Source organism: Gopherus flavomarginatus, chromosome 3 (genome assembly GCF_025201925.1).
Source record: "Gopherus flavomarginatus isolate rGopFla2 chromosome 3, rGopFla2.mat.asm, whole genome shotgun sequence".
Taxonomy (NCBI): Eukaryota; Metazoa; Chordata; order Testudines; family Testudinidae; genus Gopherus; species Gopherus flavomarginatus.
The window spans coordinates 199,322,078-199,336,767 of NC_066619.1; the positions used below are offsets into that span (position 1 = coordinate 199,322,078).

General features: G+C 36.9%; 1 protein-coding gene across 3 annotated transcripts in view; it reads right to left on the bottom strand.

Moving 5' to 3' along the window:
- NR3C2 (nuclear receptor subfamily 3 group C member 2) overlaps positions 1-14,690 on the bottom strand; it is a 250,245-nt gene that overhangs the window by 42,674 nt on the left and 192,881 nt on the right. For all 3 annotated transcript variants that reach the window (XM_050946271.1, XM_050946272.1, XM_050946273.1), the window contains exon 4: positions 14,105-14,221. In XM_050946271.1, coding sequence (XP_050802228.1) covers positions 14,105-14,221 — 117 coding nt within the window. The remainder of the gene's footprint in view (positions 1-14,104; positions 14,222-14,690) is intronic.

Consider the following 14,690-nt stretch of genomic DNA (forward strand, 5'->3'; position numbering starts at 1 on the left):
TCTTTGCCTCCTTCCACTGGCTCCCCCTTCTTTATCACATCAAACACAAGATGCTTGGGTTGAATCATTCACTTTTAAGGCTCTTCTGAGCCTATCCCTACCTTAACTATCATCTCTTATTCACTATCGCAATCTTGATTCCTGCTTCCGGTCAGCCCATGATGCCAGCCTACATCACTCATTTGTTAAAATTTCAAAACACTTTTGAAAGAACTTTTGTGCTTTCTTCCATGCTGTCCCTCATATTTGAGAGGAGTTCTCCATAAACATCTGCAAAGCCACTTCATTATTCTCCTTCAAAAACCTCCTTAAAACTCTTTCCATGATGTTTAAAAAAAAAAGGCAGCTGGTATGCTTAGACCACTATCATGCTGACCAATTCTATTTATTTTTTTGTACTCACCTCTATGTTTGTTACCAACTGTTGTCTCTCTTCTTATATTTAGACTATAAGTTCTTTGGGGCACAGACCATCTTTATGTTCTGTGTTTGTACAGTGCCTAGCACAATGGGGTCCTGCGTCATGACGACTGTGCCTCCGAGGCACGATGGTAATAAAATAATATCAAATGCAAGGCCTTCAAGATACTGGGCCCGACCCTATTGTTAGATCCAGTCCTGGAAGTAGTTTTTTTGAAGTCAATAGGATTAGTCACGAGTTCAACAGTGAACACTATACCCGGTGGCAAGTGCATGTTCAGCTCCATTCATGCGATCATTGCAAAACATCCATACACTCCGCTCCATAAAAAAGTTGCATCACATTTTATTATTTTTTGTCTGTATAATATCTTTGTACTTTTAGTTCTTACTTCTTTCTCTGTAGGTATGTCTACACAGCAATCGGAGGCACAGCTGCAGCTTAGGTAGGCAAACCCACACTAGCTTTCAGCACGTTAAAACAGCAGTGAAGACATGGCGGCACAGACTACCAACATAAGTACATACCCATGGTTCTGGACAGGCTTGTACAGCATGCACTGGAGCCCACACCACTGCATCTAGATTAAAGCTAGCATGGGTATGCCTTGCTGCAATCACATGGGTATGCCTACCTGAGCTGCAATCTTAGGGATGTTATGCAGAAACTGCAGTGTTGACGTAACCATGAGATGCCCACAGGTGTGCAAACCAGAGGGAAATTTTTATAAAAGGATAAAATATACAACTATGTATCAGTATTAATCAAAAGCTGCCTGTCATAATTTAAAATTCAATTATTCAACCAGCCACATGTATAACAGATTGGGAAACTTTATAAGATACAAAAACTTAATCAAATAATTTAGGCCCAATGCCTTTGAGCAGAAATACAACTGAAGGAGTAAATGTTTTCGTACACTAGTAATCTACCTCTATGGATGTGATGACATTAGCATGTCAGTCTGGGAGTATTACCAAAGTAGATTTTTCTAAAGTAATTGTAATATTCTGAACATTTATGAAGAAAAAAAATGGAAAAAAAAATAAAATGGGAGACAAGTTTTCTAAAAATAGCCTTATTTATGTATTGCTCACTAGTATTTAATTCACCATATCAGTGATTTGTCTGTTCTGAAAAATATTCATATTTTCCCTTAACTTACCATATCTTCTCTTTACCACAAAAGATGCTCCTACTTCTACATTTCAAGCAGCTCTACAGTACTGTTTAACAGATTATAGTTATTGTTCTATTTTAGTGTTACTACCTGCTTCTTTTTCTTTTATTAAACCTTAACCATAAGACATTTTCTAATTTCTTTTTGAAAAGGTATAATTATGCAACTGATCTAAAACTTTGTTAAACTACATGCAACCAGTGCAAATAAAAATAAAATGCCAGTGCCTAGTTTAAATCTGTGATGGTTAAATGCTCCATGAATCCCATCCTCTAGTCTAACAATCCCAGACCTGATCAAATACCATTAAAATAATATGAGGTGCATTAAATGTAAAAATATTCTGTGGCAGGAACCAAAGAGCAACAGCACCTTTAGCATTTTTGTCAGCCAGCCAGAGGACATCCATTAGAATAAACTCTGCTCGTTTTACTCACAGAGGCATTTCTACTGGTGGCACACAGCTTCTCTTTGAACTCCCTTCCCTACCTGCCTCAGAATGAAATGAATGGTATCCAGTAGGAGCCCTTACAAAGCAGCTGCTGATCTTGTGTTTTGGTAAATATACTTATTCTCCTCCCCACTCCCAATAAATACTGAGTTCCAAACTGGCAATGTGCACAAGCTTATTAAACTTAGTGTAAAGTAAGTGAAAATGTATTTGCTCCCTATTGAATTCAGTTATACGTACAGTACTGCACGCAGAGGTGGGATCACTATGACTACTGAGTTATTTTAGCAAGCCAAAGCTGAACTAGCACTTTTTGCAACCAAATGTATCCCAAGAGCCAAGCTAGGATGTCCCCATTCAGCACAGTACTTGATAATGAGGTAACAGTGACATGCATCACTGGAAAATGTTAAAAATAAGCCTGAAGGAATAAAAAAGGATCAAATATCACTGCTTATTTTTATTATTCATTTGTTTTTCAAGCTCTATGTTTTATTTCCATTAGCACAAAGAGTCTAACAAGGAGAATCTTATGCGTCTTTCATGCCAGAATGCTAACTGACATGCAGAAGCAGAAACTATATTTTCATCTGGGATCATGCCAGAATGCTAACTGAACTGGTTTGGTAGTTCCCACAAACATCTAGCAGCTTAGCTAAACTGACAGCCCATTTAGCCAAGATATAAATCCTCTGATTTTCCTCTCCAAGTATTTTTGTGTTTAATTTTTGTTTTCTTCCATGACAATATCACAAAAAGTATGTTTCAATTTCATTTTCTTCTGTTATACCATCAAAATGAAGCTGAGAAAAATATTATTGCTTTATAGTCATGTTTACAGTGAAAAGAACTGTGTTTTTCATTTGGTTTCATGCCAGGACTCTAGCTCAACTGGTTTGGTAATTCACACAGAAACCAGCAGCCAACTACAAAAGATTCTGAGAACCTCTGAGAAGTAACTGCACTGAGTTTAATTTTTTTTAAAGGTGTGTTTCACAATTGTTCTTTAATTGGACTATCAAATATAAAGCTAATAAAGACAACTCAAAATTGGAAAGAAAATATACATCATAGCTCCTGCCCGTACCCCACAATGTCATAAAACTTAACATAGTCACAAGGCAAATCAGCAGGAATTCTGACTAAAGATAACTGCTAATCAAAAGCTCAAATCCTATAATTATTTTCTTTAGAAACATGTGTGTAATTCATATCAAGAAATTCAACATCAGTATTCTAAGATTGATTGGACACTTATGTGAATAATAGGAATATCAAAAGTTATAATAGTCTATGCAAAAAAAAAGTTTTGGAAAGGATATAAAATCTCATGTTCTAGGGCTTAAGCCAATCTCTTAACTATTAAGGGTTAGGACAAGACTTTCATAATTCTGATCCTGCACCACAGTTCCTAAATTCTTATATTCTTAAGGTTTTCAGAAACAGATAAATAGCTGAAGAAAAGAGAAGTGTGATGAAAGATGTCTTGCAAATGGCTTTGGCTTTAACAAAGATTTTTTTTGTTAGATCAGTATTTGTAGATGTCTAATATTCTTATGCACCAGAATACAAAATTTAAAATAAAATACAAGGGGAAGTCTTGTGGAAAATCATAAAATGTTGACTTTTCGAAGCTACAGACAGCACTACAGCAACAGGTTGAAAAAGAGGAAAATATGCAAAAGTATTGCTGCAGTACACAATAACATTTATACTCTACAATACTAGTCATCTCTGTAGTGGAGAAATATGGTAGAGATCATATCAGAAAAGTCATCTCTGCTTGTTCAGCTAAAATGGATGTCCACTTAAATAACACGGAGATAATCTACTGCTACTACCACTAATGTATTTACAATGGAGAAATAAATAAAACTAAATGAGGATCAATCCTGACCAATAGGACCAATCCTAAACTGCTGGAAGTAAATGGCAAAATGTCAAGTATAGGAGCAGGACTAAGCCCACTATCCTAAGAGATGTTTGGAGAACTTGTAAAACCATGTGAAGACTTGGAATCTAGGTGTGAGAATCCTTAAAGTAAGGGAGCCTGATGAGTTGGTAGGATATACAGAGGACTTAATTGTAAAGATGCTTAAATTAAGTATCAAGATACAGCAGTGGTCCCCATCCTTTTTGTCTGGCGGGCGCCAGATGAAGGACTGTGGCGGCGGTCGAGCATCCGTGGCGGCGGCAAGCAGCGTCATCCAGAGTTGTCACCGCTGAAATGCCACTGAATTTTGGCGGCATTTCGGCAGATGCTCGATTGTCGGCCAGGATGTGGGCGCATTTAAATGCCCCCGCGGGTGCCAGGGCACCTGCAGGCACTAGGTTGGGGACCCCTGAGATACAGAATCCCTATGCAAGCTCTGGAGAAGAAGGAAAATGGAAACATTGTATTAAACCTGCTTTTAGTATAAAATGCTGTTAGAGCTACAACTCAGAGGATATTTCTCCCCCTTCTCCACCTCAGCCTTTTGACTCAGGCAAGATGGATGGACCACATTTTCCTAAAATGACTGTTTGGAGAGGCCAGCACTGAAGAGGGAGCTGGTACACAGATACCAGCGCCTCTCTTTTGAACCTGTGGAATGTTGGTGAAAAACTGGGTCCTGAACGTTTGAAAACTGTCTTCTTATGATCTGTAAAGCACATAGTATAATTTTGGCGATAGATATGTTGTAATTCATATTGCTGAATGTTAACTTATGCAATATGAATTCTAATGAACTCTTATATATGCTTGAAATTAATAATTTTCATTTTCACCACTGACTTATCATATTTCAGGGAGAAACAAATGCTGGAAAATAGCATGACACTACTATCGGATAATACCATACTCAAATATTGAACAGTATTAATGTGATTAATTTGGCTGTGTTACAATGGTATAGTATTTTGTTTTTCTGTATTTCTTTAGTCCACAAATCTATAGATTACTTTTTTCTTTTCATGCTGAGACACATCTAAGTAACATGGGATCCCTTGTAATTTTCCCTTTCCCCTGCTTTTTGCCTTAAATAACCACAAAAATGTTTTCTAAAAAAACCTGTAGTTACAATATAAGCACAAAATCAAATGCAGGAGCACCTGTAACAAGCAATGTTCCCCTTGCACAAGGGAAGAAGGATTTTTACATAAGTGATGTATTCAGAGAACAGCTTGGTTGCTGCCCATCACAAACTTAATTATTGTTTGCACAGCTAATGACTAGTTAACGTTGCCAAAGTTAGAGCTCTATTTATCTTAGTTTAAATTCTGCTGGAATACAAGGACTAAGCTAATCATGGCTAGGAGAACTTTAGCCTCACTCAAAACCTGAAAAAAAGAAAAAAAAAGTCAGTCAACAGTGATGCACCATCACAAGTCTTTTTGGAAAATGGAGAGGGAGGAACAAACAGCCTTACAGCCACACACTGCCACAGGTGTCAGCCTCTCTTCCTACAGTCCCACTTAATAGTGCTTGTTAGACTTCTTAAACAACGCCTGACTTACGTAATCAGCAGACCAACCAGATTTACTGCCACAAGAAACTTATGGGGATTTACCAGAGAAGCAGGCAACCGCGATAAGGAAAAGGGAGAGACCACAACAGTAGTGTAGTGTGTTATTTCTCCCCCATGCACACACACGGAATGGAAGGCATGGAACAGAGGCTGCATATGGAGAAGAGGAGAACTTATCAGGAGAGGGACCAAAGAAAGAGGAACACAAGAGGGAAAAGAGTACAGAACAGGTGAAAGATTGAAGACAGACCACAAAAAGAACAAGGACATAGAGAAGAGAGAAGAAATACAGAATGAAGGGGAAAGGCATGCTGCTCTACTTTAGAAAAAGGTTTAAGGAAAGAGAAGGTGAAACACAAGACAAAGTGAACAGAACACAGAGAGAAAAGCCATAGAGGAGGAAAAAGAGGAAAAAGAAAGAAAGTGGTGTATATGTAAAAAAAGAAGGAAAAGCACAGAAGTAGAATTTAGGCACAGCTTCAGTGTGAGAGAAGGGAGGAAGGAAGGAAGGGAGAGGAGTAGAAAATTATACCAATGTTGTGAGCCCGAAGGATTAGAATAATAGTGGAGTTGCCAACAGTGATTGTTAAATGAATATTACTAGATACACACTGGAACTGTGGTTAAACAATTCTGTAATTAAATAATTGGCGGTGTCTTGGTTTCTAGCTACTCTGGACTCTGTAGTTAAATAACGGGTGTCCTATTTTTTTGATATGTTGTTTGACTAGCAGTTCTAGTTTATTACTGTATTCCTCTCTCTCTAAATAATTTTCACATTTTTCTCAAGCAGATACAGAACAACTGTGTTCTTGGGAGCAAATCCTGCCTTCTGTTACAATGCCTGAAAAAATCAAAAGAACAGAAAAGGTTCCAATGTACAGGGAGAGGCTATGGAGAAGCTGCTTGGAAGAAATCATCCTCTGCATTGTTGTCTGTGTCACCCTGCCTGTGGGGCCTATTTCCAAAGACAATTTTACAGGAATATTTACGTTGCCAGAAAAAAAGTCTAATGCATTTGCTTACATTTTAGCAATTCTCAAAGTGATGATTAATTGACAAAGAACAGCTTCATAGGATACTACTCCTCTGTGAGAGAACAACTTTTACCAAATGCCAATGAGTAGTTTCCTGGTAAAAATCAAAATCAAAATTAAAAAGCTTTATCCAAAAAAGCTTAATGAGAAATAGCTAGAAGTCTGAAGATTCTGCCCACATATCATATCTTAGAAAAAACAGCAAAACAGACACATTGCAAATTTGCTAATATTTTTAGTATATGAAGTATCTTTCTGTGAACTTTCATCAATAACAAGAGAGATGCATTGACTACATTTTAAAATGGCAATCCAATATGCAAAGAACTTAAAAATAACTGTCCAAGAAAGAAAATGTTATCTTTCCTGAAAGCCAGGCTTAATCATTCTTGTTCAGATGTTCATATAATTAATCTATTATTTATTCATTCATAAATAATGTCACACTTAGTGTTTTTGGAGTTTTGCATGGTATATTAAGTACATCATTACACATGTTCATCAAATATAAGTCTAACAAAGAATTAGAAGCAAAACCCAAGTACTAGATTGCCATAAATTAGTCAACTACAATTCTAATGTTTACCAACCACTCCTATTTACCAGTGTACTCTACAGCGCTTCCTTGAGAAAATAAAACAGTAACTTGAAAAACCATTGCAGTACAGTAATTTGAGTTAAAAAAATGCAATTAAAGTTAAGGCAACTTGAAATAATGTACATATACTACTAAGAAACAATGCATAAACAATATATTTTGGGTGTGACAGTAGTAGAAGGAGCTACTGCTTAGATCAATTTAAAGTGTGCAAAACCCAAAGCAGCAATAAGAGCTCTCTCTCACGAAAAAGAGCAAAGGGCACCTTGTTGTGGAGTTTCTAGTATCTTAGTTTCCCCAAAAGAGCAACCTCATAGATGGAGGAGGAGGGCATGGATTAGTTCATACAGTTAAGATGACTGATATCAAGATATAAAAAGACTACCTTTTGTCCCATGAAACTGAGTCTTTACGGGGGGGGGGGGGGAGCGGGTTATGTTGTTACTGATAGATAGCAATTAATGGTGTTTTGATAGGTCACATAAACATTGGTATTTATGCTTTAACATTTTATATTTATGCTTTTAGTTTATATACTATTGTAATGTATTTTCCTGTGCTGCAATACATCAAATAAAACTAGAGAAAGAAAATGTAAAATGCAGAAGACAGTTTCCTCAAAATTAGTTTAAAAATGGATAATTTGCTTATCAGTTTAAGGTCAGATGTCAGTATTTCTCCAAAATCTTGAATTCTTGTCATCATTCCCTAAATACTTTCTTAACAGCTCCAGTAGCTAAATGTGTTTGTAATTATCTTCAGTTGTTTCTTCAAGAAGAGCTAAAACATCACAAATATTCATAGTAAATAGCTATAAATATGGTTATAGCTTTCTGGGTAATCAAGCTCTGGATGCCTGAATTCTTGCCATTGAAGAAGTAGACAGTCAGAATGATCTGGGGAGGAAGAGCATCTACTCACATGGAGTACACCAGAAAATGAAGTAGCAAGAAAAGTGGTTCTAACAATGTAAACAAGATCCAGGGGAGAAGCTTAGGACTGGCAAAATGTGCCTCTAAAGATTTGTACTATTATTATTGTTATTGCTGATGATGCAAGAAGAAGGGCAAGCATAGGAAAAAGACCAAAGAATTTAGTTTACATATCATCCAAGACAGAGGTGGCCAACCTGAGCCTGAGAAGGAGCCAAAATTTACCAATGTACATTGCCAAAGAGCCACAGTAATATGTCAGCAGGCCCCCATCAGCTCCCCACTCTCCTCCACTCCCAGTGCCTCCCGCCCACAGGCAGCCCCGCCCATCAGTGCCTTCCCCTCCCTCCCAGAACATCCCAATCAACTGTTTCGTGGCATGCACGAGGCTCTGGGGGAGAGGGAGAGGGAGAGGAACAAGGGCACATCAGACTCAGGGGAGGGGATGGAAAGGGGTGGAGTGGGGGCAGGGCCTGTGGCAGAGCCAGAGGTTGAGCAGTGAGCACCCCTCAGCACATTGGAAAGTTGGCACCTGTAGCTCCAGCCCCGGAGTCAGTGCCTATACAAGGAGCCACATATTAACTTCTGAAGAGCCACAGAGCCACAGGTTTGCCACCCATGATCCAAGAGATCACCTCATAATGCAATACTGACCCACAAGTATTGAGTCGTGGGGGAAATGTCACCTGCTGAATTACCAGTAAGAACTTCATGCAGCAACTTGGATTGGCTTGCAGATAGCTCTTCCAAGTACAGCCAGAGGCTGCTTAATTTATGAGATCTGACAAGATCACAGCACAAGGTAGTGTGGTTGCAGGCTACAAAGATTCAAGATTACGTTACAAACTGAACAACCCCTCCCAAATGACAACATTGAACATGACCACTGATTTTCCTATTTTCTTTTCTTGTCAAAAAAAGTCTCAGATTTTAAAATTCAACACCATAACTTGTTTGATTTCTGTGAAACCTGAACGTGTTTACTGAGCTAAAAGTAATACACACATCATGTGAAGCACAACTAATAAGCATCTGAAAATTGGTAGATGTTAAAAACAACAAAACAGCCTAAAATTTAACAAAATATTTACAACTTTGTCATGGAACATAAAGTTGTTGCATTTTTTAAATCATGCAATCTTCTTGTGTCTTCTTTTGCAACTTAGACTAATTTGCATTTGGAAAATAGGGATAAACTGATTCTAATCAATTTTTCATTTCAGTTTGGAAATAAAAGATAGTCATTGAAAATTAAATTACCTAACTAAATCCAAATATAAATGGCTAAAGTAAGGTGTTCATAATTCAGGTGAAATGGTATTTAGTAATATGTTCAGGTACCTTTTTGTGAAATTTAAAACTATACATTACAAAAGGGCAAAAAACTGATTGCATATTTAGTTTATGTAACTTTTTCCATTCTAACATATAGTTATGCTAAATCAGATTAATGTGCATGATCAAATGAAACCACTAATTCATAGCTGTTCCAAAGTAAGTTTTTTTTAATGAAAAAATTAAAAGGTTCAAATTAGAGGTTATTCTCTCTCTCTGACACACATGCACACACATGGACAGAATTAATTCCATATTGTATAGTTTAAGACTTGGAAAAAGCAGACAACTCTTGTGAAACATTTAGGCGGGATTATGGAAATTAAAGATAGAAAAGATATAGTGGGCTAGCTAGTCCATTTCCCTGCTATCGCAGGATTATTCCCTACAGCAACTAGATTGCCTAGTGTTTTGTGAAGTCTAAAGTTTCAAATGCATAATGGGATTTTTACAACTTCCCTTGAGAGACCACTCCATGTATAATGGCGGGCTTTGACATGCAGACTAACTTTAGGTATAAATTCACGGTGGGATCAACTCACATACTATATGATGGAAATATAAAGGCTTTTTGATCAAAATGAAATGTTTGCAGATAATTTTCTCCCAAAATGAAAAGTTTCAATGAAAAATAGAAAACAAACTTTTCTTGGTTTTCAGCTTAAAAAAATTATGTTTCAGTTCTCCCCCCATTTCTTTTTCTCCTTCTCCAAAAACTGAAAATGTGTTTTCTTTTGAATTTTTCCACAGAAAATAAATTACAGTTTTCCCACCAGCGCTAATAAATACCTGTATGTCTTTTTTTTCAGTTAAACCTGAATGAAGTATTTAGAGAATTAATACAAAGCCAGCAGCACAAATATTTTTCATGCTGGTTGTTCAACATGCCTTAACCATGACCTGGAGATATTATTCTATGAATAAAAAAAAAAAACTTTTCAGTCTCCATGTACATTGGACTTTATAATCTATGAAGGGTGACAATTCTATGAAGCAGCAAAGAATCCTGTGGGTGAAAGCTCATGCTCCAAAATGTCTGTTAGTCTATAAGGTGCCACAGGATTCTTTGCTGCTTTTACAGATCCAGACTAACACGGCTACCCCTCTGATACTTGAATTCTGTGAAGGGTGACAATTCATGTCAAATGTAAGGATGATAATTTTGGGGAAAGGATAACATCTATGCACTAAGAACTGAACTGAGACCACACAGGCCACCATTTTAAACCCCTATCAATTAGATCTGGAAAAAGAAGTGAAAGACTTATCATATTATCAATAACCTGACCCAATCTTTCTTTCAGATTATCTTTAATACATTAAGAATATTTCATTAAGTAGAGCTAATAGAGTAACAGAATCCCATGGATGAAATTATTCACATATGTAAGTGAATACAAGTTCAGAGCCTAACTTACCTATGTATTCTTTATATAAGATTTGTAGTCTCCACAGCTAGAATGGTAAATCATCTAATTTGCAAATTGACAATCAATCCTATTTATCTTAAACATTTTAACAATATTTCAGTAAGCCTTAAGACCATCAAATTTTTGTTGTTGCAAGGGACAAACTTTCTGATAGGATTCAAGGAAGAAAAGTATTCTGGGCCTGTACCATAGTACATTCAGGAAGAAAACGTCAGAACTTATTAAATCTATCTGGCCCATAATTAATTGAAAATTAATTACAGTATCTTGGAAAAAAGCATAGACTAAAAATGGGCCAAACATTTTTAATACAGTTGCTTTATCTGAATCTCTTTCAATAATTAAGTCTAACATACAGCATTAGAAGCAAAAAAAAACCCCAAACAGTGGGTACAGAAACAGTTCACGGTAATACTTGTTGCAGGGAGAGGGCGAGAGATTCTCTGTGAAAGAGAAGGATGGACTATGTTAACATTTAGGTACTTTAACTTTTGTAGCAACTACTAATTATCGTCCCTTCTCATAAAATCAGACTGACCCATGGAGTAAATAACCTCAATGAAGAAATCATTATGTGGTGACTTCATGAATAATTGTCCAAAAGCTATCAAAGTATAAAAGGAGAATGGATGATTATACAATTTTCATCATATATAATAAGGTAGTAAATGATAAAATGGCTATATTAACTTGGGTGAGTCTTCTCTCTTGGTTTTTGCAAGCACTGTTTTAGATACATTTTTGTAAAAGGTGCCAAAACACGGCACAGATGCTTTAACATAAAACAAAGGACTACATTTTAAAAAAAAGTCTGAACACTATAAGGCAAAATGTACATACTCAAAATACACACATAACAGTCTGTATTACTGTAAACCCAGAAAAAAAGACCAATGGTGTCAAAAAAGATCAGCAAAATACATGAGGATGAGCAAAGATGAGCAAAATAAAACTCACTGTATTTATTCCAGAAAAATGTGAAATATTTACCCTGGATTTTCCATTATTCTGTTAATTTTGTTTGCTAATAAAAAGTTTTCCATACAGAGACGAAGAAAGAAGTAAGATGGTAGCTAACTTTTACATTATAAAATGTAATGTGCTTTAAAAATTCTTCTGCTGAAGAAGAGTTTGAGTAAGAGTTTTTGTTCTTTCATTCTGATCAACAGATCAGGAGGGATACAAAGGAGAGTGAATTTCTTTAGAAACTCTAGGAAGAGAGATCCAGAGCAATATCTGGGGACTACCATTTAGAATTTAAAGAAGTTTTCCAATAGGCCCTGTCTAAAACATACAACCTATTCGGTTAGAAAATAAGTTCCCTTGGAAGTCCAACACATAAGGCAGCTTTGATTTAGTTTGTCTTTGGGGTTTATCTTTCATTCAAATTAGATGGTGCGAAATTAAATTGAGATAATTTCTCTAAGCAAGAAGAGCAGAGCTAATGGGAGAATCTCTTCCATTTTTGTAGATAAATAGTACAGGTTGCCCTTTTCCTACTATTCAGTTACACCTCTTTCACTTCCTCAGAGGAGAGGGCATAAGGTGCATGCGCGGGCTGAACAGACACTCCTAGCGGAAAAATCTCTGATCAAGGGTTTGAGAGGCTCATCCGCACCTGAAATAGAACAAACATGGGGACACTACTTGAAGAATTGATCATTCCAATGCTAATTAGATCTTTACCTTGAGATAGCTATTTGAAAGCACTGCTGAATTTAATAAGCCATGTGCACCACTTTTTATAGACTTCTGTCAGGCCTTTGATTCAGTGCATTGAGCAAGTCTGTGGGATCTGATAATGCAACCTGACACTATCTTCCCAGGAATGCCATTGACATAAGATCTCTATAATAGAATGGAAAGCTGTGTTTGAGTAACAGATACACGGCATGGTTTCCTGTCGCCACAGGAATTCATCAAAGCTGCATTCTTTCACCATCATAGTTTGATATTGGCATTGATTGGTTGATGGACAAAATTGAGGAGACAACTCTTGCTGTTGCACTGAACAGAAGACCATACTGCTTCAAGATCTCAAATATGTGAATCATATTGTCTTGTTGGCTCAGTTCACTGAATCACTAGAGCTGATGGACGATCTGGTTTAACAAGAAGCAGTGCTCACTGGTCTGGTTATTAATCCAGATAAAACATAGTCTCTGGCCATTACTATCAAGCAGCCTCCAGCTCTTGATTCCAACCACCTCAGTCTCAACCTGTCAAGACAGAACATTGAGTAGCTGGCAATTGTCAAATATTTGGGCAGGCATAGACAGTGCAGGAGGATGCTCGAAAGATGCAGACACTAGTAAGGCAGCAATTTTGGGCCCTTCAGTTGCCTCTACAGGGACACTGTGACACCAAAGTTGCTGTGAAGCTGCAGATCTATAGTACCACTGTTTTTATCATCTCTGTTGTATAGAACTGAAACACGGGCACTGAGAAAGGCTGAAGAAGACTGGATTGATGTTTTCAATTCTCATCATCTACATCAACTGCTCCATATCAAGTGGCAGGAAAAGATCAGAAATGAGGATGTTGAAAGCAGAACCCACCAATCACCTCCATCAGAACAGGTTCAGTTTCAGTTGCTGTCTTGTATGTATATATTGCAATAGAAGACTAATGAATTCCGAAATACGTATACCAAAGAATGCCACTACACATCCAGTGATTACATGGACACCAGCAGCTTCGATAGTGTGATAAGATCACCAGTGATGAACATACACTGAATATCCAGTCAAACCATCTTAAGGACCTAGCCAGAGATCAATGTGGGTGGTGCTTAATCTGCAAGGAGGCCAAGTCCCTTTGGGATTTGCCATGATCACGATGACAACAACATGATTTTCAGAATGCTTGTGATAATTATATTATAAAGAAAATGTTTTAAGTCCTGTTATTTGAATATGAATTAGGCAGCATTAATCTATCAATATAAAGGCATATTCAATCTACAGCAGACTTCAATCTTTATTAGAATGGACATTAACTGTCAGCAGCAAACACCTACTTTTCTTGTTCTGAGCCATAAAATACATATCTCCCAAAAACTGATTTAGAATGACTGTAGGGCTTATTAGCTTTTGTGCATTTCTCTCAGTGTAAAGGTTTTAGATTATGCAGCTATGTATGTAAAAAGAAGCATGTTAAAATATTTTTGCCTAATAAAATTAAAATAAATAACTCTAAATGTTATGCTTACCTCCTAAATTCATTCCAGCTTGTAGACACTTCTGTAATCGGCAAGCTGGGCAGTTCTTCCTTCGAATCTTATCAATAATACAGTCATTTCTTCCTGCACATAGGTAATTGTGCTGCCCTGAATGAACCAAAACAAAACAGAATGTTATTTGGATACTGTATATATAAATATTTCCCACTCATTCTATTTTCCATTCATTCTGCAGTCATTTTGAGTTTACCGTTAATGCACAGAATCTCTCTTCCCATTCTCTAGCTACCTTGGTGACCTATAAAAGAACCTTCCCGCATGCTTCCAAAGCAAACATAAACCACCCCACTACAGACCTTGCTACAGGAAGTTGGATCTTCAGTTTTCATCTTTTCATTAGAGGAGATGAATATTTGCATCACTCATTAGATGGATTTCTTTTCTATCCCGTGAACAGGATTAAACTGCTTATTTAAAAATGGGTCTCAGATACACTGGGGTTGAGGTTTCTGGGAGCCTCTATAGTTGTATCATCATTATAAGTTATTTAAGACCCACAAGTACAAAGCTCTGTTCTGTACAAAAGATAAAGATATAGTCCCTGCCCCAAAATGTT